The 27,695-nt window shown below is 32.7% G+C and overlaps 3 protein-coding genes and 1 long non-coding RNA gene across 7 annotated transcripts; 2 read left to right on the top strand and 2 right to left on the bottom strand.

Moving 5' to 3' along the window:
• Positions 1-259: 259 nt before the first annotated feature.
• Positions 260-5,159, bottom strand: LOC115455352 (THAP domain-containing protein 1-like). Its single transcript, XM_037438485.1, has 6 exons — positions 5,142-5,159; positions 4,956-5,017; positions 4,453-4,624; positions 2,849-2,914; positions 2,552-2,626; positions 260-2,115 (listed from the first exon to the last, which is right to left on the bottom strand). Exons 1-6 carry the CDS (start codon positions 5,157-5,159, stop codon positions 1,975-1,977), a joined length of 534 nt encoding a protein of 177 aa, XP_037294382.1. The 3' UTR covers positions 260-1,974.
• Positions 5,160-5,363: 204 nt separating this feature from the next.
• Positions 5,364-20,988, top strand: LOC115445201 (probable RNA-binding protein 19). The gene is given in 16 exon segments (XM_030171394.2): positions 5,364-5,575; positions 5,948-6,307; positions 6,467-6,694; positions 6,923-6,997; positions 6,999-7,034; positions 12,458-12,638; positions 13,760-13,851; positions 14,021-14,126; positions 16,152-16,343; positions 17,981-18,142; positions 18,275-18,378; positions 18,449-18,955; positions 19,380-19,582; positions 20,281-20,397; positions 20,556-20,664; positions 20,754-20,988. Coding segments are annotated over 16 exon segments (2,721 nt in total). The 5' UTR covers positions 5,364-5,539; the 3' UTR covers positions 20,967-20,988.
• A 235-nt stretch (positions 20,989-21,223) lies between these two features.
• Positions 21,224-23,833, bottom strand: LOC119189255 (transmembrane 9 superfamily member 3-like). The gene has a single exon (XM_037438397.1). The coding sequence runs from the start codon at positions 23,745-23,747 to the stop codon at positions 22,020-22,022; it is 1,728 nt and encodes a 575-aa protein (XP_037294294.1). The 5' UTR covers positions 23,748-23,833; the 3' UTR covers positions 21,224-22,019.
• A 115-nt stretch (positions 23,834-23,948) lies between these two features.
• Positions 23,949-27,306, top strand: LOC119189256. 4 transcript variants are annotated; one of them, XR_005112313.1, is made up of 3 exons: positions 23,949-24,322; positions 25,043-25,207; positions 27,047-27,306. It is a non-coding gene; the product is annotated as an uncharacterized LOC119189256 (long non-coding RNA). The 4 variants fall into 4 exon arrangements; XR_005112312.1 differs by having other exon boundaries at positions 23,949-24,378; XR_005112311.1 differs by having other exon boundaries at positions 23,951-24,191.
• Positions 27,307-27,695: the final 389 nt, after the last annotated feature.

Here is a 27,695-nt window from a genome sequence, read left to right as displayed (position 1 = left end):
ATACTTTCTTTATTATACTGGGAAGTTTTGAAGTTGGGGCAGTAAAAGTACCTTATATCTTAAACGCTGTGACTATTAGATTTTTTTTTCTTAGGAGATTGACTATCATTTTTGAATATAGTCACAGATCAAATACAAAAACAACAGCTCTAAGAATAAAACAGGTAGATCGTTAAATATTTTTATTTTATATTGGAATGTATTTCATGGATAAACTTTATGATTGGATTGGGTTTGTGTCAAGTAATATACACGTAGATAAGACAAAATAAACGTTTATTTATAATTATTCATTTTTAAACAAAATCATCTTTGTCAAGTAATTTCTACATGACACTCTTTCTGTACTTTTCTTCCCGAAATATTTAAATCTTATATCAATATATTTATTTATTATTGCTTTAATTAAAAGCAGTTTGTGTGTACAATCGTGCTCTAAATCACTAGATACTAAAACATTCGCATATTCAAAATGATCTATTAAAAATTTAAAAATATATGTATAGTAATTTTCAACCTTAGCTCCAGCCTTTAATTGTGGCTTAATAATTTTTTCTGTGTCTCTTACAATTTTTAATACACAACGTGAGGGATATGTCAATCCACCCCTTGATTTTACTTTTATCAAACTATTCGAAAAATCATTCTCACAGCCCCGAATGAGTGACAAACACTCGTAACACTGCAGTTCTCGGCATAAGACTCTAGTAATAAAACCAGCTATATATACAATAACGTGCTCCGCATACTCGCTTGTAGTGTTATTTAAATAATTTAAGTAATTATCATAGAGAGTGCTGTCATCTTCGGGAATTTCGACAAAGCTACTCCTAGCAGTCAAATTATTTATATTTTTTGTTGGAGATATTTTACTAGAACAATTTAATATATTAATTTGTTCAAGAGGTATACAATTACCTACGCCATTATCTCGGATTTCGGCTCTGATCAATATTTTTTTATAAGCCGCCTTAAATTGTACCGCATTTGGGTTATTGTTATAGCCACCTTTGGACCTAATGGCAGAAAAAAACATTTCCAGGTGATCTTGGGATATTTTATACAATGGCAAATATTTTAATATCTCCTCTTTTGTAACTAAAAATTTAAATAAATTTAGGGCACTGTTCATGTCTACCAAAAGACCTATAAATCCAGTTTTTCTACGTGATGTTATAACATATTGCCCAGAAGCTAGTTTTAAATTTCTTATATAATGTTCAGCCTCGCTAAATAAATTAGTTACTCTTTCGATATTCTGTGCACATATCGCCTTTTTCCAGCCAGGAGGCCGCATTGAATGACTATTTAACACGTCGAAGACGTCATTTATTATTTTAATGAAGTTAGCAGTAGAAGAACTATCTGAAAACTTTTCTATTTTTAAAATATTTTCACAAAAATGCAGAGCATCTGCAACCGAATTACTAAATAGTTGGGTAGCTAGTCGTACTTTCATTTTTTGTTTAAAAAAATATATATGCGATTTCGTTAATTTTGTGCCTAAATGTAAAGCTTCATTTTCTTGTAAATCAATTAAATATTGTATAAAATCAAATTTAATTTGCTTAGTTTCATATGTAAAAAATTAAGTTCACCAAACGTGTTGCGGATTAGTTTTACCATATGGCACGGATCCAGAAATACATGAATTCTACTATTAAGATATTCAAACCACGTTTTTTTTTGGTTGTGCATAATGTCACACCCTAATTCTTTTAACATTGTGATGTTAGAAGGTGGGCCATCACAAGTTAGTGCAACAACCTTAATACCGCTTTCATGAGCTAAGTTTAGGCACTTTTTAACCAAATTACATTTTTGTTCACCAGTTAGGGACGCTACTAAAAAATATCCCACAGGTATTTTCCAACTGCCATTAATGGCAGTTAGTAACATCACAAAACTTTCCTTTGCCTCTTCTAGCGAATCACAGTCTATATTTAGACCAGTGTCTATTCGAGTTTTAAGTTTTTATTTTTCAATGTTTGTTAAAACTGATTGCAAATTAAAAATTTTATTTGATTGTCTTCTAACTTTTTCATTTAGTCTCTTGATTTTTTTTTGTTGCGTCTTGATTTTGTTTGTCATTTTTTGAATGATAACTGTTGAGACCTGAAAGCAAAAAGCTTGCGTCAACATTGTACATGATGACCATTATCTTTCTCCACCTATCCTTATTCTGTACATTAATGAATTTGTTTAGTTATGACCGCACGGCTGCGTAATTTAAAGCCATTGATAGGTATCCAATTTAGGACACATCTTATGTAACAGAATCGAATCAGATTCATTATCTTACGGGCCATTTTCCATATACGCCACTAGAAATGAATAAAGCCGGCATAATTGTGCCGACTGACAAGAGATAATAATTCCTCTTCAATGTACATATATAATCTGGACGCCACTATATTTACCATTAGATGCAATGGAGTCACTTTGCTGTGCCCGTATAAAAAAGAGTAACACCTGATAAATCCATTAATTGTACCAACAATTAGATAATATTACAACATTTAATAATTAAGTCATTCAATCACTAAATCACCTGCTCTGTGCTCGATGACGCATATGTTTGATCCCATTGAATGTAATGTGTTGTTGAAGATAATTCTTTTCTTTGCTGAAAACCAAAACATAATATTATTATAAATATTGTACATTCGTTCCAAAAAATTAAATAAAAAATAATCATTGAATTTGTGTTATGATTGCGAATGATAGGTGACACTCAACAAAATATTAGGATTTAATATGTAACAGAATAAAAAAAAAATATTTTTAACAACAAGATTTATTTTAGGTCTATAAAAAAATCAATAGTTGTAACTATCAAAAAGCTTACCAATTGTAAAGAGTAGTCCTTAGATGTACTTGCTTGAGAATTTGATTCATCTGGTGCAATTACATGCTAGAAATAAAAATTAATTTTGTTTAGATTGTAATAATGTAAATATATATATTTATTATACTTACATTATAAAAATATAAATAAATAATTTACATATTGCAATATTTTATTTAAGTGTAATATTTTCAGGAGTACATAATAAAAACCACACAAATAATATAATGAATACAAAATATTATATATCTAACCATTAATATCATTGGAAGTGCAATCGACACTTAAAAAAATATTAATATTATAATGTAGATAAACAAGTTATACTAATAAAAATATACTAAAGCTTTTCAATTATCATTATTATTTTAAACACTAAAATAAAGTTAGGTTCTACCATAATACAAATATAAAAAACTGATTTATAAGGAACAATTGATAAAGAAGGCAGTACCTGTTGTGATAAACATCCAGTTGTGTTTATTTCATTTTGTAAATTTATATGTCGCATTATTCCTTGCTAAAAATGTAAGTTACAGATTAGGATATTTAATACATGATAAATGGAATGAGATAGCGTAGCCAGAAATTATTTGGTTGGTATTATTATTTTATAATGTTACTAGATGACCCGGTGAACTTCGTATCACCTACATACATTTATTATTATTATTTATTGTGAAACACAATTTTGCCATACAATACGTATGTTATCATTATCTGTCTCTCGCTAGTCGAGAGTACGGTTTACGCGTGCGGTAACTTGTCGCACATTTGATTAACTTCGACGATCTAAGTCATCTTCTCCGTGGCATTTTGCGACAATAACATTAAATAAAGTTTTCGCGCACTGACAAATTGATGATAGATTTTAATAATAGTCTTGAAATTTATTTATTTATTTTCTATTTTTGAGAACCTCAGACACTTTTACACTTTGTTTATTTCTGAAATGTTTTGTATTTGAACAAAATAAACCAAAGAAATCGGACCTCATAGTACAACTATGAAACAGACTTATTTCTGAATACATCTATATATATGTTACAGTTCTTTATTTCTAAAAAGAGAAAAAGACATGAAATGTTTGACAGGTAGGAACATTTTGTATTGAAAACTTATATTGTCGTTTTTAGTATTTTCCGTTATTTATTATTTATGTTCGTCACCGTTTAATCCATCCCTGGACTTCTACAAATAATTCAAAACCAAAATTAGCCAAATCGGTTCAGCCGTTCTCGAGTTTTAGCGAGACTAACGAACAGCAATTGATTTTTATATATATAGATTATGCTCTTTGATCGAGATACATAACTATGTCTCAGGAAAACTAAAATCAATGAGTGTGAAGATGGTGGTTAAGATAATGAATTATAATAATTATTGGCAATAACAACAATATAATTATGTATCTATTTCCGTGCATGCAAAGGTTGCTAGAAACATTAGACTGCCAATTGTAAAAATATATCTTACATTTCATCTTTGTTATTTCTTGTATGTTTTGTTGGTTATGCAATAACGATTCGATTATTATTTATAGCAATATATTATAGTAATACTACTATTAGGTGAAGTATAATAATCATTACTATTTTACTTACCGGGAATATTGTTGGAAAACAGTTATCTTTCACTCGCGGTACATTTAAAGTGCGATTTACGCAATTTTTTTCAAAATGTAAAGAACAAATATATGTATTTGGTGTAGGATTCCAATCACGTCGCCCAATATTTTCAATCCATTTTGCCCTGGTTTTTAAATTTTTTGGTAACCTAAAAAAATATTCGAATTTCACTTAGTTTGTCGTTCTGGATAATACGATATTGATGTGTGCTCTAACTTTCTTTCAAAGACAAAAACCGTAACTGATAAACTGATAAACTCTGTTAAAATATCGATACCAATAATTTCTAAACAAATCCACCCACCCATCCCTAAGCTAGTGTGTAAACAAACATAATGATTTTAATGTGTATAAATCACGCCTAAAAGGGTCCAAAGCTTAACAAACCAGATCCACATATCATTTTAATTGATAAAAACACATCCAAAAAGTAAATATACAAAGATATTTGCTAATTTTCGGTAAAAACAGTTACTAACCTATGAAAAGATATTTCGGGGTCTTTCTTGCGTGAATTCGATTTACATCCTTTCACACAACACTGAATCATTTTCGAAACTTAACAAATACACTAATAAACACACTGAACAATTGAGAATATGATTATATTACTTTAAATTCAATATTTATGAAGATTTGTTTACATCGTCTGACACTACATGTACCTGCCGACTGCCCAGCATAAAATGGCGTTTCTGCCGCAAGGCGGTCCCAGTGTGTTGAAGTAAACGAAATAGTGCCATATGCGAAGAAAGCAATTTTTTTTTTTTTTTTGTTGCGTTAATAAGCTTTGAGTAAAAGAGATAGACATATATATTGACAATTCTGCGTCGATTTCCCTAACATAAATATAACTTATTCATATAGCTAACTTTTGAGGCCTGTCCTCTTTATATTTAGTCATTGTCACAGCATCACTATTTTAGTGACATGTGATTGTCAAATGCCATCTTAACTTTGACGTTTATTACACGTGCTGATATTTGTTGATAGTGAATTGTGTAATAAAAAATAATCTAATGTACCTAGTGGTAACTGAGATGTTTTAAATTTAACTTTAATAATGTCGCGTCTTATCATAAAAAATTTACCTAACAAGGTATTACCTAAGCCCTCCTTCAAACACTTTAATAGGATTTACACCGATAACATTTCATATTATTCTTCTGAATGTATGGTTTAGTCTTCATTTCTTTGTATAAATGGTTCTTATTTAAGTCTCTTTATACTACGAATTTTTCTGCTCTACATTGTATAGTGAACTTAATCTCTAAGTGAAGTTGTATTACTTTAAAACACTTTAAACGTTTGTTATAAGTTTACAGTATCAGGAACATAGGTTCTTACTTAAACCGAAAAAAAAACTATTATAATTATTATGATTTAGTAACATATGAAGTAAAAACATTTGGGATACCATATAATTTGCATTTAATTAATGAGTTTTTTCTAACACAAAATATATTTGTAGGTAACTGTTGACCAATTGAAGGACATATTTGCTGAAAAAGGTGAAGTAACTGACGTCCAGTTAAAATATACAAAAGATGGAAAATTTAGAAATTTTGGATTTATCGGATACAGAAGTGAAGAACAAGCCAATGCTGCAAAAGAATACTTTAATGGTACATGCATTCGTTCAATGAAAATACAAGTAGAAACATGCGCCAATCTTGGAGATGAGAAAAAACCCAGAGCCTGGAGCAAATATGCACCTGACAGCACTGCTTTCAAAAAAATACATAAAGATGAACTGGGTGAAAAAGTCAAAAAAAAGAAAGACAAAAAAGTAGAGAAAAGCAAAAATAAAATCAAAGAATTATTAAAGAAGGTTTGACTTATTTCTCATCTATTTAAATCAATTTAAAAAAATTCTTCACTTAATTTTGTTTATGTACCCTGAATTCTTGCCACAATTCCCAATTCTATTAAATAGGATGTTAGGCCATGTCGGCTCATTTCTCAATATTTATAATGTTTTTTTTTTCAGCACAAAGATGACCCATTATTTGCAGAGTTTATTGATGCTCATGTGAATGAAAAGACAGGATGGATTAAAGATGCCTTTGAGGAAGCGGCCAAGTCAGATGAGGACAGCGGAGTAGAAGAAGAAACTGTAGAACAGACTGCTAAAGAAGTGGTTAAAGAGCCACCAAAAGTGAATAAGGAAATGAACACTACTGAAAAAGTAGCTAATAAACAGATCAGTGATTTGGAAGTAAGTACCTATTTAAACCTGAATGTGATATAACTTCAAGAGCTTCTTAATGATTTTACCATTGTTGAGTAGTAATAAAAGACATAAACATTAGATATTCATTCACATGAAACATCAAACATTAATTTCTAGGTATATATATCTATATGTTATGTGTAGATGCATACAAATATTAATAAATAAAATTAATAAACACAAAATATTGTAAACACTTTTTTTTACTTACAGTACATGAAATTACTAATGAAAAGAGTGGATGATGGTCTGACTTCACAAGATAGCATGCCTGAAAGTGATGAGCCAAAAAAAAATAAGAAATAGACCATTGTTTTATATTAAGGTAATTAATGTTTTTATATGTATATTATTACTAGCTTTTGCTCGCGGCTTCGCCCGCGTGAAGGTGTTTTCCAGGATAAAATTCCACTGTTTGATAAAAGTCTAGCTACATATTTTCCCGGTACTTATAAGTTCAAACTAATTTTATCCCCAATCTATAATTTCAGTTCAATCAGTCGAAAATCTAAGAACATTTATACAAACTTTCATCCCCTATTTTATCCCCTTAAGGGTAGAATTTATCAAAATCCTTTCTTAGGGGATGCCTACGTCATAGTAGCTTTATGCATGTAAAGTCTTAGCCCGATCCGTCCAATGGTTTGGGCTGTTCCTTGATATATCACTGTCAGTCACCTTTGAGTTATATATTATATTAACAACTGAAGTTAGCTAAAATGACAAATTGACTCTCCATTTTATTTAGAAAACGTTTGTATGGGAAATAGAAAAATGCTGTTTTGAGGATTTTCCCGGCAATTATTCGAATTTTTCTCACCTTTTAAACCTTCCCTAGACCTCCACGAATAATTCAAGACCGAGATAAGATAAATCCGTTCAGCCGTTCTCGAGTTTTAGCGAGACTAACGAACAGCAATTCATTTTTATATATATAGATTATAATTATGTTTTTATGTGCTACAATGTGTATATTTATTAGGGATACCTACATAATTTGACATTGATTTCCAAATTGAACTTGTTAACTTTGAAATAAAACTTCAAAAATAATCTGGGTGAAACATCCAGTAATTTATCGAAATATCCATATTGATAAGGGAAAAGTAGGGCCTCTGAAAAACTCACACCAGTTGAAAAGCAACAGATTATTGTCACTTCACTTTGTCTTGTTATTTTGACCTAAGTCAAACCAGTACATGCATATTTATTACTAGCTTTTGCCCGCGGCTCCGCCCGCGTTATAAAGTTTGTCAGGCTAAAGTTTTCCGTTATAAAAGTAGTCGTTTCCCGGGAGCCTATGTTCTTCCCAGGGTCTCAAACTGTCTCCATACCAAATTTCATCTTAATACGTTGGGTAGTTTTTGAGTTTAACACGTTCAGGCAGACAGATGCAGCGGGGGACTTAGATTTATAATATATTTTTTAGAACTTTTTATGAGGAAACATCCCGTCATACATCATTGTTGCATAACTTTAACCGTTTACGCAGCGCACGCAACGGAAGCTCTCAAAACTAATAAATTGTCCCCGTTTTTGCAACATGTTTCATTACTGCTCCGCTTTCTATTGGTCATAGCGTGATGATATATAGCGTATAGCATTCCACAAATAAAGGGCTATCCAACACAAAACGATTTTTTCAGTTCAAACTGGTAGTTCCTGAGATTAGCCATTACTGCTCCGCTCCTATTGGTCACAGCGTGATGATATACAACTTAGAGCACTCCACAAACAAAGGGCTATTCAACAAAAAAAAAATTTCAGTTCGAATCGGAAGTTCCTGAGATTAGCCATTACTGCTCCGATCCTATTGGTCATAGCGTGATGATATACAACTTAGAGCACTCCACAAACAAAGGGCTATTCAACACAAAAAAAAAATCAGTTCGAATCGGTAATTATAATAATTATTAATAAGAGAATAAATATTGGACTTAATAGTAACGACCCAAATTCTGACCCTTATCTGAATGCTCTTACTTTTCATGCCCTAATTCCAGCACATACTTTACCGACTCGGAATACAAATTGTCTCGACCATATAATATTAAAAACAAAAAAAGAAGCTACTGCTTTAGTTCTAGATTCATCTATTACAGATCACGCCCCAGTAATGCTTATTGCAAATATTAATATAAAAACAAACCATAATTTGCAGCGTTTAACAAAACGTATAGACGAAACAGCCTGCATCAATAATCTTCGAAACTTTGACTACTCCGCTGTTTTAAGATGTGAAAATCCTGATGAAGCAACTACCTTGCTTGTAAAAATTATTTCAGACATTATCACATCACATACTTTAATTAAAATAATTCCTAGTAAAAACGTAATACGTAAGCCCTGGATTACGCCTGGCCTTTTACGCTGTATGCGAAACCGCGACAAACTCTATCGTAAAACTGTGAAAAATCCTGACAATGAGATTATTAAAGTTACATATAACCGCTATAGAAACTTCTGTAACAATACAATTAAAAAAGTTAAACGGGAATATGAACGCACACAATTTGAAAAAACAAACAGAAACCCTAAAGCTATGTGGGATCTAATAAAAAGGTAGGAAATTTTAATAAAACTTCTTCCAATGCACATGATCTTCTCACCAACGCCAATGATCCTATATGTTCTGTAAATTATGTAAATCATTATTTCGCCAACATTGGTAAAAACCTAGCATCTAAAATTACTGAGCCAGTCCAAAATATTTATTCAAACTATTTTCAGAAAACACCCCCCCAAAATTCAATGTGTTTGATGAGTACAAGTGCTAATGAAGTAGAACAACTAATTCTTAGTCTTAAAATTACAACTGCAACTGGCTGGGACGGAATACCTACCTCCATAATAAAAGCAATCAGTCAAACAATTACTCCTGTACTTGTTCATATTTTTAATCTATGCCTTTCTTCTGGAGTTTTCCCGAAAGTATTTAAAAAAGCACTCGTACACCCTATTCATAAGAGCGGGCAAAAAAACAACGTTGATAATTATAGGCCTATTTCGGTATTGACAACACTATCAAAAATTCTTGAAAAGTTACTCAATAATAGATTATTAGATTACATAAATAAATATAACATTATTTCTGATAACCAATTTGGCTTTAAACAGGGTAAATCTACTGAAGATGCAGTATTAAATTTGACTAAAAGCGTTGTAAAAGACTTAGATATGAAAGAAAAAAACAATTGGTATATTTCTGGACCTATCAAAGGCTTTCGATACCGTCTCTATCGACATACTTATAACAAAGCTGGAACGCATAGGTGTTAGGGGTATTGCTCTAGATATTTTTAAAAGTTACCTTAGTGATCGGTCTCAATATGTTAAAATTGGAGATAAAATTAGCCAAGATGAATCCATTAATTTTGAGTCCCCCAAGGTAGCGTCCTTGGACCTACCTTGTTTACTATATACATAAATGAACTCTGTCAATTATCGTTACCAAATTGCAAAATTATAATGTATGCTGATGACACAGTTCTACTCATACATGGTAAAAACTGGTCTCAAGCTAGGCTGCGTGCTGAACAATCACTATCTGTTGTTATGAACTGGTTAGCGTATAATCTGCTGACCCTCAATGTCAATAAAACCAAATATATGTGCTTTGCATTAAAATCCTCTTCTCTCCCTCCCTCATCTTTCACACTTATTGCACATGCCTCATGTAATACAATGAAAAACTGCACTTGCCCAGCAATTACTGCAACAACGAAAATAAAATATCTTGGAATAATAATTGACAATCGCTTAATTTGGAATGAACATATAAATTTAATAAAAGTAGGATTCGTAAACTTATATACATTTTTAAAAATCTCAGACCTGTAGTTGACCAAAAAACTTTAAAAATAATCTACTGCTCGCTAGCGCAGTCTGTCATAACCTACTGCATCACTGCTTGGGGAGGTTGTGGTGTATCCAAAATGCTAACCCTTGAAAGAGCTCAAAGGGCAGTGTTGAAGGTCATGTTTTATAAACCAATCTTATACTCAACTACTGAAATATATACTCTTGCAAAAGTACTTTCTGTAAGACAACTTTTATCCTTCAAATTATTCTTCGTCAACATTCGGAGCTTCATTTTACTCCCAGTATCAAAAAACGAAGAAGAGATTTAGTATGTCAATCAGACACCTGTAGAACTGCTGCATCCAGTCAACATTTTTATTTTATTGGACCCCGATTATATAACAAAGCAAACAAGTTTCTTAACTTATATTCCCTTACTTTACGTGAATGTAAATCTGTAACAACAAAATGGCTGTTAACCCTTTCATATGAGGATACAGAATCATTCATAAAAATAGGAAAATAATAGGACACATAAACATGCATACATACACACACACACACGCACACACAGACAAACTCACACACACACACACTAACACACACACAACCACACACACACACACATTTTTTGTTTGTTTTGATTTAAGTACCTTTTGAAAGTTTTCTTTACATTGTGGAATACAACTATCGACTTTACGAAGGTGGGCGTTAATATCTGCGACACAGTTACCCAACTAATGCAGATATTTTCGAACATTGTATTATTAAAAAAACTGTATTATTTATTCCAAATAAAGATTTCTTATTTCTTATTTCTTATTCTTATAATTCCTGAGATTAGCCATTACTGCTCCGCTCCTATTGGGTATAGCATGATGATATATAGCCTATAGCACTCCACGAATAAAGGGCTATCCAACGCAAAAAGAATTTTTCAGTTTGGACCGGTAGTTCCTGAGATTAGCCATTACTGCTCCGCTCCATTTGGGTATAGCGTGATGATATATAGCCTATAGCACTCCACGAATAAAGGGCTATCCAACGCAAAAAGAATTTTTCAGTTTGGACCAGTAGTTCCTGAAATTAGCCATTACTGCTCTGCTCCTATTGGGTATAGCGTGATGATATATAGCCTATAGCACTCCACGAAGAAAGGGCTATCCAACGCAAAAATAATTTTTCAGTTTGGACCGGTAGTTCCTGAGATTAGCCATTACTGCTCTGCTCCTATTGGTCATAGCGTGATGATATACAACTTAGAGCACTCCACAAACAAAGGGCTATTCAACACAAAAAAAAATCAGTTCGAATCGGTAATTCCTGAGATTAGCCATTACTGCTCCGCTCCTATTGGGTATAGCATGATGATATATAGCCTATAGCACTCCACGAATAAAGGGCTATCCAACGCAAAAAGAATTTTTCAGTTTGGACCGGTAGTTCCTGAGATTAGCCATTACTGCTCCGCTCCATTTGGGTATAGCGTGATGATATATAGCCTATAGCACTCCACGAAGAAAGGGCTATCCAACGCAAAAATATTTTTTCAGTTTGGACCGGTAGTTCCTGAGATTAGCCATTACTGCTCTGCTCCTATTGGGTATAGCGTGATGATATATAGCCTATAGCACTCCACGAATAAAGGGCTATGCAACGCAAAAAGAATTTTTCAGTTTGGCCCGGTAGTTCCTGAGATTAGCCATTACTGCTCAGCTCCTATTGGGTATAGCGTGATGATATATAGCCTATAGCACTCCACGAACAAAGGACTATCTATCGCAAAAAGAATTTTTCAGTTTGGACCGGTAGTTCCTGAGATTAGCGCGTTCAAACAAACAAACTCTTCAGCTTTATATAATAGTATAGATATTATAAAGATATTTATCTAAGAATAAATATATCTTTGTTTTTTAATGAGTATACATATTTCGAATTATGTTTCAGATAACAGGTTTACCATTCAAGTGTAAAAAGAAAGATATCAAAGAGTTCTTCAGACCGTTAGTGCCCTTCTCAATAAGGCTACCATTAGGCAAGGGAAAAAAACTCGCTGGTTTCTGCTATGTTGGCTTTAGAACTGAGAATGAATTTAAAAAAGCACTTAATAAGGATAAATTATTTTTGGGTATGTACTGTTTTAATAAATCAAAACAATTTTTTTACTGGTCCCAATTGCAAAAGCATGGTATAGTAAAGTTACAAAATAAGTATAGATAAAACCTAAAAGTCTAGTATGTATTCCTTTCTTTTCAATCATCACAGGATAGTGACTTATTAACATAGGTCACGTCTAGGGTAGGTATAAATTAAAAAAAACTAAAAAAACACGCTTTTATTGCTAATCAAACTAAAAAGGAGAAAATAATTTCTATGTACAAAGAATTTATATTACAGTAGTAGAAGGTTGAAGGATCAATCATAATTATGTACCTCAAAATAAAATTATAATAAACTTGAAGTTATTAACAGAATAATTTTACTCAGAGTAAAGCTTTACTGCTTACCAAATTTTGTTCTGTAAAATAAATAGATTAAAATTTATGTTCTGATTATTTTGTTGTGATTAAGAACCCTTTTGTAAGTCGAGGTTATCATATTATATATTATATGAATATTAGATACAGTAATTTGCGAGTATTAGGCTCATCAGTACCTACACATGTATAAGGAATGAAAAAGGTGAGAACGCAACTATACTGAAAACGTTTCGGCCTCCGTTGTGCTGTGCCTAATGCCCGAGCAAGTCCGACAGAGTAAGTCCGAAACCGCAGGCATGCGCAGATCGCGCGCTAGCTCTATCTCTTTTACTCTTTCACAGCGGATCTATAAAAGAATTTATGAATCCTGGCGGTCCTAATAAGGATAATGGGAAACTCTTATCAAATTATTTCATTGTCATCGATCCTTGATACGTGTGTAAAGTTTCAAATCAATCAGACTTCTGGAAATTGGTGAAAATTGAGCTCAAAGATTCCGTTACATACATAGATACAACCCAAGCTAATAAAAGCGTGTTAAAAATATTAATATTTATATTTATAATTTTTGATGTAGGTCCTAATATCTAAACTATAGTTTTTGGAGTGTAATCCTAATGTATATCTGTGTATGTGTGTGGACTGAGGTGTAAAGCAACCAACAAACATTCCTTCTCTGTATTATATTCATACTTTTTGTTATTTTTTAATAATTAGAATAGTCAAAAAGGTTTCCAACTGACATGTAGTCTTATAAATCTTTTTCAAGGCAACCATCGAATACATATACACAAGTACGAAAATAGAGCAAAACAAGAGGCTGAAGAACAACAAGAAGCCGATAATAAAAAGAAAGAACAGGTAACATTTACATGAAAAATTTAATTTAATTTTTAACATATACTTGAAAACCTAGTTTTTTTATTTTAAAGAAATATTAAACTGCAAGCACAAAAAAAATAATTATTTGCTTATTCATATTAACATTTGACTACATAAAATAGAATTATTTTCATTGTTCAATTTGCAGCAAACAAATAACGAAGAAAGCATTGGTGAAAGTGGGAGTATATTTGTGAGAAACTTGCCCTATGTTGTGTCAGAAGCTGAAGTAACAGCTCTGTTTGAGAAGTATGGTAAGATAACTACAAATAAACGAGTTCTAACAGCACTAAAAGTCATTTACAACTAACATAATATTAATATAATTAATGCACATAGATTCTAGTTATTTTTATGTCTACATTTCAGTAACTACAATAATCAGTTTTTTTTAATATTTAGGAATAATTGAACTAAAAAATCTTAAATTTAAATAATCCAAAATTAAAATTTAAATCCTCTTTAGTAAATCTTTGATGTACTATAAGTCCGTCTAGATTAAGCAACGCGCCTCAGTGACACTAAAACAAATAGACAAACTATTATAAACTAGTGTGCGTGACAGCTGCGTCATACGCTGTCTCTACGCAATTCTACTTGGCCTTGTGTGCGTGCATAATGATACCAGCTATTGCCCAGTTTCCATTGGAATGCATATTGTTGGTTATGTAATCCTCCCTGATCTGAGGCCAACAATAAAAAAATAAATTCGAGGCAGACACGATATCCTGTTGACTGGGAGACAATGCCCATGGCATTAAGTCCGCCTGTATACCATGTGTACAAAGTGTAAAATAAATAAATAAATAAATATCCGCCAGCACTATGACAACGTGTCACATTAATTAAATCGACCTTTGTTGTTTCTACACACTTAATGACACCAACTGACATATTTAAACAATATAAACTCGGGTAGTGAGTAACAAGGGTGAACGCAATGACAAGCTTAAAGTGCACAAAGCGTAGGAAGGTGATGTAGCGATGAACAGTTCGTCTCTATTATTTTCGACGCGTTTGAAGATTTCATGTCTATCTAGACATATTCTTCATCAAGTATTTAACATTAAAAATACCAGAGCCTTAATATAGTCAAAAGTTACTAATTAACAAAATGGTTTCGTGAGGGTTCGCATGAATATGTACCTAAATGTACAAATAAAGTTACATAAAGCCTGATTCATTCATCCAATACTTTTTATTTGAATATTATGCAATGTAATCATGTTTGTTAAGTTTTATGACGATTATGTTGAAGTAATGTTTTACTAATAGTTACCTTCAATCTTACTTAAACAATTAACAGATAACAATGTTTTTAAAGTGCATTACTAGGTACATTATAGTGTTAATTCATGTAATACTATCAATTGACTATTGAAGCAATCAATTAGATAAGAACATAAGGTCAATACATATAAAAGCGTTGCGATATCGCGTTGTCGCAACGTTTAGAAAGATTAAAGCAATCGGAAAACGGTTTCATCCATGCCTTCCAATACATCAGTAGCGTAAACTTCATGATATTAATAATATTATTTAGGGATGCAGGGAGAAGTTTCTTAATTTTATATACAGGGCCTTTTACGGGCTGAAACAACATAGATTAGTGCGCCGCTGACGTGTTTTGTGTTTGTAACGTCGCGTCGCATGCCTTTTGTGCTTGACCTTAAAGTAAATAAATACAATCATCATATTTATTATAACGTTAACAAATAACTTCAATTATTGCCTAACAATGTGAGACCTTGTCTCTCATTTTTCTCGAAGGGATAGGCAGACTGTAAACATTTTATTAAATTTAGGTATACGACCCATTATGTAATACGAAGTCAGCCTACATCGCCTAACCAATTTATATTATTTATTAAAAATATTAGTATTTTTTCCAATCGATATGTCACTAAAATAATGATTCCTTACCAAGGACAACTCAGACTTACAGTTTTCAATACCAATATGTTGCAGCAGGAACAACCGTGCCTTTGCGACTTCAGTCAAGTTTATAACTTATCTATCTATAACTTATAACATACATATTGTCAGCCATCTGCGTTTATCATACTCTACAGTAAGGTCAACAAATTTTTCAAATTTCAATCTTAATGCAGTTGAAGTTTTCGCCTGTCAACCTAATCCAGTTCCAGACAAATACTGTTCCCAAATATTGTAGAGATCTTCGCAGCTCACGATCAATAGGCTATATAAACTGATTGTTCTCACTAGAGTTAAGAGGCAACACACTATTCCTCAAATTTAGTATAAATTAATATTTCTAGGCCCGCTGGCAGAAGTGAACATGCCCATAGATACGGTGCTGCGGCAACCGAAAGGTTTCGCTACGGTAACGTTCATGATTCCCGAAAACGCTGTGAAAGCGTATACGGAACTGGACGGCACGACTTTTTGCGGCAGGATGCTACACTTACTGCCAGCCAGGACGGAGGCGATTGAAGGCGATAGTGATAATGGTAAGCATGTATGACATTATGGTCAAAAGTATTAATCATCAGATGTTGCTCGCGACTTGTCCACGTGAAATATTCAATGAATAAAAGTCCACCTTATCTATGATAAAAAGAAGCTTATACTATAGTAGAATAAAAAGTAACCTATGTTAATGTAATATAATGTTAAAGTAATATATGTGCCAAATTTTATCCAAATCTATTTAGTAATTGCTTTGTTATCTACTTACAAACACCCAAACGTAACACTTTCTCATTTATAGCTTATATTAGTAAAATTTTACACCAGAAAGGTTAATTATAATCTACCTAGTCTTGCCATAAATATTGTAATAAAGAAAAAAGAAAATTGTTAACTGCAAATAACATTTATTACTTTTACAGTGTGTCAGTTTAATACATAAATATAAAACAATTAAAAATATAAAAAGCTTATTCGAAGTGGTCTCCATTGGCTGCAATACAGTCCTTTAAACGATGAGGCCAGTTATCAATAGAAGCACGCACTCTTTCCATGGGAAAATTCTTCACTGCCAATCGTATAGATTGTTTTAGGGACTCCAAATTATCATGGCGTTTAGAGCAAGCTGTACTCTCTAAAACTGACCACAAATCATAATCCAGCGGATTAAGATCGGGACTAGACGACGGCCAGTCTTCAGCTCTGATGAAGTCCGAAACGTTCGATTCCAACCAAGACTGCGTGGACCGAGCTTTATGACCCGGCGCCGAGTCTTGCTGGAAGGACCATACTTGGTTATTGAACATGGTGATGTTAAGGGGCTTAACTACCTTCTCAAGAATGGTATCTTGATACACTTGTGCCGATGTTTTGATACCTTTTTCACAAAAATATGGCTCAGTCACTCCTTCATAGCTAACACCCCACCAAACCATCACTGAAGTCGGATAATGTCCACGTTGCACTCTGTCGACTAATTGGGAAGCTTCCTTAGAGCTTTGAGCATAAATACGGTCATTTTGTTTGTTAAAATGTTGCTCAATTGTAAAAATTTTCTCATCCGTAAACAAAATTTTTCTGTGACCTCCCTTTGCGTACCGCTTCAGTAGTTGTTTCGATTTTACCACCCTATTCTTCTTTAAATTATCAGTTAAGAAATGGCCAGTGCGTCTCTTATAGGCTGCAAGTCCTAAGTCATCTTTTAAAATACGCGACATGGTTCTAGGTGCTATCTTCATTTCCCGAGATAAAATCTTTTGCTTTCGGACAGGATTTCTTCGAATTCTTTCCCTTACTGCTTTGACCACCTTTTTCGTACGAACACTACGTGGACGGCCAGATCTTTTTCTGTCACAAACAGAGGAGGTCTCATTGTACCTATTAATAGCCCGGTACACAAACATTTTACTAATACCAAGTGTATGGAGAGTTTTAAAAATTGCATTTGGCTCCATACCTACTTTGTGTAATGCTATCACAGCGATTCGGTTCTCTTTATCACCCCACACCATTTTAATATCGCAAAATATTTTACAATGTATTGGCGCCAAAATGAGAAAACACAATGAACAATCGTATAAAAATGACAGATTCGAAATTCAAATGTAATATTTTTTTATAATTAAGTGTAACAGTATTTATGGCCAGACTAAGTATATAACTCCTTGTTCTTTTACAGAGGGTTTATCATTCAAAGAAAAAAAAGCAAAGAAGTTAAAAGCTCAGGCTAAATCATCGCACAATTGGAACATCCTATTCTTAGGAGCCAATGCGGTCGCAGATGTTGTTGCGGCCAACTACAATACTACAAAAGATCAACTGCTTAATGATAACAGCAAAAGTAAGATTATAATAATACCCATAAGACTAAAATAAAATGATATAAATATTTCTTTTTACAAGTACGATTTAATATCGATTGGTTTATGTCTAAAAACTAACTAAAAATTAATAATTAATGTTTGTTTTATAGCCACCAGCGCGGCCGTTAGATTAGCACTTGGTGAAACACAACTCGTAGCCGAAACAAAGGCTTTTCTTGAAAGTAATGGGGTCTATTTAGATGCATTTAATAAAGTAAGTAATAACATTTAATTGTGTAATTAATCCTGTCGTAAACTTAACAAAACATTTCATTTGTTTACAGCCAGCCAAGAAACGATCAAACACTTGTATTTTAATAAAGAATTTACCAGCAGACACAGATAAAGACGAACTCAAAGCGTTATTCGAAAAGCACGGACAGATCGCAAGGTTTTTAATGCCGAAACATGGAATCACTGTGCTAGTAGATTACATTGAGCCATTCGAAGCCAAGAAAGCTTTTACAAAATTAGCCTATTCACAGTTCAAAAGTTCTCCTTTATATTTAGAATGGGCGCCGGAGAATGTATTCGTTAAATCAACAAATAAAACAGAAAATAGTAATAAGGAAACGGAGGAAGAAAATAAAAATGAATTGAAAGACGAAAATCCAATGCCAGAAAATAAGAATAAAATGAATAAAGATTCAAAACCTGAATACGTTAAGAACGAGAAAGTTGATGAACATGTTATAATTGAAGAAGTCCATGATCTCATGGAGCCGGAAAACGATACGACATTGTTTGTCAAAAATCTTTTCTTCCAGACTACTGAGGACGCGTTAAGACAGGTAAAAATTAAAATTAGTCAAATCTTATATTCAGCGATGTCTTTTTATAGCAGTTTAATTATGACTGTTTTGTTTTATTAATATAATATATGCCCAAATTTATTCAAAACTGACTGACTGGACTGCCTCGGTGGCGTAGTTGTACTGCATGCGCGGTACGGCAACGCCCTGAGGTCCCGGGTTCAAATCCCGAGTGGGGCAAAGTGCTATTTGGGTTTTTCTGCTCAGTATCAGCCCGGAGTCTGGAATTTGTCCCCGATATGGCTATAGGCTTGGCCCCTATCACATCATGGGACGCAACACACTTGGCGAAAAGTCGGTGCCCTGGTTGCGCCTCTGCATGCCCCTCCGGGATAAATGCGTGATGTGTTTGTGTTCTTAAACACCTAAATATCGATAAACTTTGATTATTGTTCATTTACAGCATTTTTCAAGTTGCGGCAAATTGTATAGTGTAACCATCGCAAAAAAGAAAGATCCGAAGAGACCCGGCCAATTTCTTTCAATGGGATACGGTTTCGTTCAATATTATAGAAAAGAACACGCCAATGAAGCGCTGAAGTCATTACAAAACTCCACATTGGATGGAAAGACTTTAGAATTGAAGAGATCGGAACGTGGCAACAAGTACATATGTTTTTTTATTCATGTTATACTAAAATTCTTCACCCCATAAAAGCATAAAAATTCGTAAAATTAGATATTTTAGTCTATTTCCAAAATAGCAGGAGATTCGCAAAACTTGCATGTTTTTTTTTTCATATTTTGTTTTACTAATGGCTTACCATCACCTGTTTTTTCTGTTCCGTTGTATCACTAGCCATAAATGTTTATTTTTAATTGTTTAACTTTCAACTTCAAACTTTTACATTTAACATTAGGTAAGTAAGTGATTACATTTTCCCAGCAAATTCACAAGGACAGTGATAAAACGATATGCCTATAGGTAACGAACATAACAAAAATATTGTATTAGCGTGCCGTTATTAAAATTGAATTTAATTGTACGCAAGATAGAATCTCCGGCCTGATATTAAGCAGATATTGACTGAGTATGTTATGATATTTAAATATGTAACATGGGCCTTTTGATCGTACTTACTTCTAACTGTTGCAGTCCATGCAGTTTTTAGATAAGAATTAAGTACTTAGTCAATACTAAGTAATACCAAAAACCATCTGGTTTTTCATACAGAATTTATTATATTACTTAACAATATTTATTTTACCACTTAAGTATATTAAACTTGTATTGCATAAGTATTCTTAAACACTACATTAGGTAGGAATCGAAAAAATATATAGGAATATCAATTTGTTTCCAGCGCCGACGTGACAACAGCCAGAAAAACTAATAAGGTGACCCCTCAAAACGGAACTAAAATACTCGTACGTAACGTCCCATTCCAGGCTAACAGACAAGAGTTGCACGAAATATTCAGGTAATGAACTCATGTCGGTATCCGTATACGATTAGCTGATATGAAGTTACGACTAACTAATTATTTTTGATATCAGAGCGGCTGTTTGATTATGGTGTATAATGCGCTTATCTTTAAAACCATTTTAATTAGTTGTTTATTTTATCAATATTTTACAGAGCATTTGGGGAAATTAAAACTTTGAGGTTGCCAAAAAAATTGACACCAGGCGCGGATCAACATCGAGGCTTTGCCTTCGTGGATTATCATACTAAAGCAGACGCTAAAGTATGTACTTGTATATATATTATGTAAAGTGATCTACATAACAATATGCATTCCATGAGTAGGTTACATCCATATTCTTTTGTTTACAGAGTGCATTCGAAGCACTATGTCAGTCGACACATCTTTATGGGAGAAGGCTAGTTTTAGAATGGGCAGATCAAGGCAATGAAAATGAAGATATTGATCTACTTAGGAAACGAACAGCTCAGTCATTTAATGCAAAGGCTACAGGAGGGAAGAAATCTAGAAAAGGTGCAATTGATGCAGAAAAGTTTGTTGATGGAGATCAGGATGATGTTTAAAATAAAATGTGTATAATATAAATTGTTGTTTTTTTATTAATCTTTTTATATTAATTTAAAACAATAAGAAAGTATAATTGGTTTATTTTGACTTTATTTCCATGCCAAAAAATACAATACAATTTCATATTGGATGGCATACAGTAATTACATAATAAAAATTAAAGATAGACATGTTATTTGTGAAATATTTCAAGATTAAATTTTTATATTAACAATTTATAATGTCCTAGTATTTACAAAATTAAAAATGACAATGCGTGATTAACTCTATATTTATACTACATTCATGATTCATCCTTCCATAACAAAGTGTTTTGAAGAATGTCATTCCACACTGCATAAACTCTTCAGTTTATAGTTCTAAAACAATGAACATTGTTATTAAACTATCTGCAGTATAGCAGCATAATATTTGCAGCACATTTTACCATAACTGTTATATTTATTATCTAAAACAAGAGAGAATATTTACACTGTAAAGAAAAGAATTAATTATCAAATGATACAACACTACCCAGTCTGAGATTATATTGTAAAGACCAGGTAAAATAACATACCTATTTCAAACAATCAAACAGACAAAAAATTGCTCAATTACTAACGGTTACATTGAAACAATAAAATATGTGGATGCCAGAATATTAATTCTAATAAATAACTTCTACTGAATCAAAGCTCTTCGTATTCAAAACTGTTATTTTACTGACTTAATGTGTTTTAACAATGTTCTTTCGATACATTCGCTTATATTTCACAATACCGCAATTTACTGTTACTCATTTACACACCACACACTGGAGAGCACATTGAGAAAATTTCAAATGCTCTTTGCTTCTAAGTGTATAAAGATTTTTTTGACTTTTGGGAATGTATCCAATTATATCAAATAAAAATCATTATGGATTTCATTCATAATTTGCACTAATATTATATTCATCTGCCTTACACAAAATATGATAAAAGTAGGGCAGTTTGCTTATGAATATTGCTATTATGGTTTCATTATACCTAAAACTCTGATTAAGTGGCATCAACAAATATATCCACATTTTAATCAATTTTGACAGTCGAATAAATTTTCCTGACAAATATGCTAGTACCCAAATATCCAACAGTTCCGCAGATAATGCCCAAAGCTAAACTAAACAGCGCCATATATCCAAAGTAAAATGTAGTTTGGAACAAGCCATACATCTTGGTTTTGAAAACAAAGTAGTAGAATGAATACAAGTACACATATATGGCAGTGCTACCAGCAGACAAGAAGCTAGTCCACTGCCAACGGTAGTCTTCAGCATTCAGCAAGAAGTAAGTGCATACAATTGTCACACAAACAGTCACAATCATCAATATTAGGAAAACAAGCAACATAAATCCATACACATAATAGATCTTGTATGCCCAGAATGAGGTGAAAATGAAATACATTTCAATAAATATTGAACCAAACGGCAGGATACCCCCAACAATAATAATAATAAATGGCTCCATAAACCACTTCTTTTCAGGGATAGGTCTAGGAACAGCATTGATTCTACAGGGATAGTCAGGCTGGCCAGCCAAGTTACGTCCCAAAACAGTTCCCACCAAAGTGAGAGGTAAGATGACAAAGGTACAGATAGACATAACAGCAATCATACTGCCAAAAGGAATTGCCCTGGAGGCATGGTAGTACATAGCAATGAAGTTAATAAAAAATGCCGTTCCACAAACCAGAACAGGTAAGAAAAATGCTGATAGAAGCATTTGTTTAATCCACAACTTGCCACCCATACGAGCATACAAAGATCCACCAAAATAACCATTAACAGGGGAAGTTGCCGCATAAATGAAAATAGAAGTTGAAAGTAAAGACCCTCTCTCGGTGTACAATTCACCAAATATGGTAAATATAATAACAGCTAATGTGACCACAGTTAGTTGATAACCAGAGCCAATTAGTGCAGAGAACAAAGCAAGATGTGGGACTGGCCTGAAGACATCGCCATGGACTTGCTTCCAGCCATACTCATCACCTAAATCTTTTTCCAAGTCATCAAGGTCATCATCCTTAGAATACCTAGCATAATCTTTGCGTAATGTTCTCATAAGAATCATAGAAACAAGACCAACTAAAAAGATGACCATCATAAAACTATTAAAAATACTGAACCAATGTATTCTGTGCTGGAAGAAATTTGGATCTAAGTATTTATCAAATCTGTCTTCAAAGTTGATGTTGCTCTTCTTCCAGTTAACTTCGTAAGTGAAAGGAATCTTCGCATCGGGTGTTAATCGTTCCTTATTTTCGGCTGTAAGGTTTACTTCCACGATCCTATTTCCATTGTAACCTATGTCAAACTTCTTATGGGTCCAGATATAATACTGATCGCCGTCAATTTCTCCAACCGTGCCCCATATCGGCAAGTCGTCTATATACATCTGGTACCAGTAATGATTTTTAACGGCATACACAAGCGCTTTATAGGATTGCGCGTTCAGTTCGATTGCACAGAATTGTTGCGCCGGTACGTTGTCTTTGTACGTAATGTCTAAGCCACTAAACTCCAATTCGACTCCCTGCAGAGCTTCCGACAGCGTTTCATGGTAATGACCAATTGTTACTTTGGTGCCAACGCAAAAAGGTAAAGAAAAGTATGCATACGTTTCTTGTCGATTGTGATAGGGGCCGACCGTGTTCATCCATAGCACCACTTGTTCTCCTTCCTTATATGTGTGTGTATGTTCGTCACAGTTGACTATAGTCCATATCGTGAACAATAAATATAGGAATTTCATTTTATATCGTTAAGGAACGCACGACCAAACGATTAAATTACAAATAAAATAAACATAACACGTATGTTAAACGCCGAAGTCGGACATTTTTTTTTTTTTTTTTTTTTAATTTATTTCTGTCCATGGATACAAGTCCTTCAGACGCATACATAAATTATTTTATCTACTATATTAAACAAACAGTTCTTAGTTAAAAAATACAAATAGAAGTTTTGATACAAATTACAATTAAATTTTCTTAATAGTACGACTAATGTAGATAAACAAAGCTTTATACATTTGAGTATTGGATAATATATCTTCCAATTGGCGGGGAATACTTTCAATGCTATTATTTACACATGTACCACTATCACATAAATCGTTCGCTAATAATAAACGGTCAATTCCAAACGCAGGGCACCGAAGTACGATATGGTCCAAATCAGCATTTGCTTGATTACAGTAAGAACATCTGTTACTATTCACTATATGAAGTCTATAAAGATGTGCTGGAGTCAAACAGTGTCCCAACCTCATGCGTGTGATGCAGCTAAAAAACTTTCTGTCAATATATTTGTGTTGATGATACCAAGGTTTCGTTGGTAATTCTTTCTGTATTTTGCTGTACCATTTTCCTTTGGTCTGCAGGGTAAAGTCCCAGTATTCTTTCCATAACAGTTTATTGCTACTTTTGTACAAGCTGTAATAATCGGTAAAATGGACCTTCATCGACTCTGTGTGATCCTCATCAGGGTTCGCGTGGGTTGCCTTATCTGCTATTTCATTTCCACGTATGCCACTGTGTGATGGAACCCACAAAAATTCTATATTAAGGTGTTTCTCATCTCGGAGTTGAGTTAACTTATTTTTAATAGCGTGCACCAAATAATTTATTTTATAGGAAATGTGGAAATTATTTAATGAACACAAAACACTCTTAGAATCTGAAATTATTAAAATATTACTTACAGTCGTATTTACATAGAGCAATGCACAATAAATTGCATATACCTCTGCTGTAAATATACTGCAGTTAGTACTTATCTTAATACATTTTGTATAATTAAGTTGAGGATCATAAAATGCTGCTGTACAGTAACTATCAGTTTTGGATCCATCTGTATATAATAAATAATAATTGTTTTTGCTATTCTTAAATTCTAAAAAATCAGTATTGTCATGTACAGTATTTACATGTATTATAGGACAATCAATAAGAACTTTAAATGAATTAGTATACAATGACCAGTTACTATATTTTTGAATATGCTTAGAATTCTTTTTAACCAAGTTATAAATTGTTTGGATTTCAGGTATTGTCCCATGTACAAGTGAAGGAGCAGTGACTACATTAGATGAGACTGGTTCTATGTCCAGAGGACTCAATTCGAGTTGTTTGTGAAGAATGCTATTGTTTAAGGATACTATTTTCAAATAAAATCTTTGGGCCAACTGTAATCTACGCAAAACCAGAGGAGGTATACAAGTTTCTATTTCTAGTGAGTTAATAGGTGTTGATCTCATAGCTCCACAAATGAGTCGCAGGCCCATGTTTTGTATCACATCTAACTTCTTTAAATGAGTTCTGCTAGCATTCATGTATGCTAAACAGCTGTAGTCAAAGTGACTTCTAATTATACTCTTATACAACATAGCCATTGTTTTTGGGTCAGACCCCCAGTAAGTGCCTGCTAAATGTCTTAGTAAATTAATACCATTTAATGCTTTTTTACAAATATGTTTAATGTGTTCATCAAACTTAAGCTTATCATCAATAATAACTCCTAAAAATTTGTGTTGTTTTACCAATGGAATTTGAGTTGTGTTGTAAAAATATTTACATCATTTACATTTAACTGTTTACTAAAAACTAAAACTGAACTTTTGAAGGGCTAATATCAAGTTTAAGTTTATTATGATAGAAATTGTACAACTGTTTCAGTGCATTGTTAATGTTACTTTGAGCAACATGCAAATTTTGATTTGTGCTATACAAAAGCAAATCATCTGCAAATTGTAGGATCTTAACATTTGTTGTGTCAACATATTTTGAAATTTCTGAGGTATATAAATTATATAATAGTGGCGACAGTGTAGCCCCTTGCATAACACCTCTATTTACACATCTAGGCCCATGCAGTTTGTCATTATACTTCACATATACAGTTCTATCACTCATAAAGTTATACAACCACTTTAAAACTTGGGCAGGCATACCTGTGTTGTGTAAAATCTGAATGAGTTCTTCTATATTAACATTATCAAAAGCACCTTTTACATCTAAAAATACACATACCATATTGGAGTGACTTAATTTAGCTTGTTTTATGTCAAATATTAATGATACAAAGCTTTCAGAACAACTTTTGCCTTTTCTGAAGCCAAACTGTACTGAAGGAATTACATTAGTTGACTCAATGAAATAATCTAATCTTAATTTTAACATATTTTCAAATAGTTTACCCAAACATGAAGATAATGAAACTGGCCTATAAGACGTTGCACTGTTTATGGGCTTATTAGGTTTTAATATAGGAATGACACATTGAGTTTTCCAGGTAGTTGGTATAACTATTTCCTTCCACATTCTATTGTAAATACTAAGTAAAATGATTTGTGCATTCAAATGTAATTTTTTAACCAATAAATATGGAATGTTGTCTAGTCCCGGAGTAGTATCTCTTCTAGATTTCAAAGATATATGTAATTCATTTAAGTTAAATGTACTATTAAGAAATGTGTTAATATCAGTTTCAGTTGCACTTTCAAATAAATAAGTTAACCTATCTTGACTGATTTGTGTTGTGTCTGTTAAATTATTTATAAAATCAGGAACCCAGTCATCATTAAAATTTCTGTTTTTGTCACTAATCCCTATCCTCTTAAATTTTCTAACATATCCCCATATTCGAGAAATTGGTGTTAGTCTGTTGAAACTACCACATAAGTTTTGCCAAGAAGTAATGCTCTCCTCTTTTAATATTCTTTTCTTAGCAGCATCTAACTTTTTATATTTTATCCAATTTTCTTTTGTAGGCTGTGAAAAATAATCTTTCAGAGCTTTCTTAGAATTATTTACGACATCAGTACAGTTCTGATTCCACCATGGAACAGGTTTTCTAGAAATTGAGTTAATTGATCTTTTTTTAACTTTAGGAATAGTTTTATCTCTTAAGTTTTTAATATTTGAACAAAATTATTATACAATGTTAGGGAACTATCATTGACCAGATCCAAATGCGAAAATCCGTTTTCACTCAGAGAACAGTATTCAGACCAATTTGCTTTGCTATATATATATTTACTTTCATTTACAGGAGAGACACAGTATGATGATGGTTGCACATTTATCTCAAGAAAAGTTGGAAGGTGGTAACTACCCATTGGGTCATCATGAACATACCAATTGCAAAGATGAGCAATAGAAGAACTAGTAAGAGCCAAATCTAATGCAGCAGCCTGTCTACCAGGATAAGGGACCGTTGTTGTAGATCCGTCATTTAAAATGCATAAATCACAATCGTCTATAAGGTTAAACAAGCATTTACCCCTATTGTTGTCATAATTAGATCCAAAAGCCATATGATGAGCATTAAAATCACCCATTATAACACAAGGCCTTGGTAAGGGAATTTATAAGTCTCTTCAATTTTAAATCATCAAATTGATTAGTGGGTGGACAATAAATACAAAGTAAATATATACAACTTGTGCCAGTTTTTAATGAAATACATATATTTTGTATGGACTCATGATACAAAGTGTCTATTATACTGTACTGTAAACCATGTTTGATTAGTATACCGACTCCATGATGAGGGTTTTTGGATACTTTATAATGAAAATTATATGATGGGAAATTTGGAATTCTAGTGTTGGGTTTTATCCAAGTCTCATTAAGAAGACAAATGTCAACAGACTTTTCAACTAATAAATTTTGTAATAAGGCTTTTTTACTCTGCAAAC

The sequence above is a fragment of the Manduca sexta genome, chromosome 14, assembly GCF_014839805.1.
Source record: "Manduca sexta isolate Smith_Timp_Sample1 chromosome 14, JHU_Msex_v1.0, whole genome shotgun sequence".
NCBI lineage: Eukaryota > Metazoa > Arthropoda > Insecta > Lepidoptera > Sphingidae > Manduca > Manduca sexta.
This window is presented reverse-complemented; position numbering and strand designations above follow the sequence as displayed.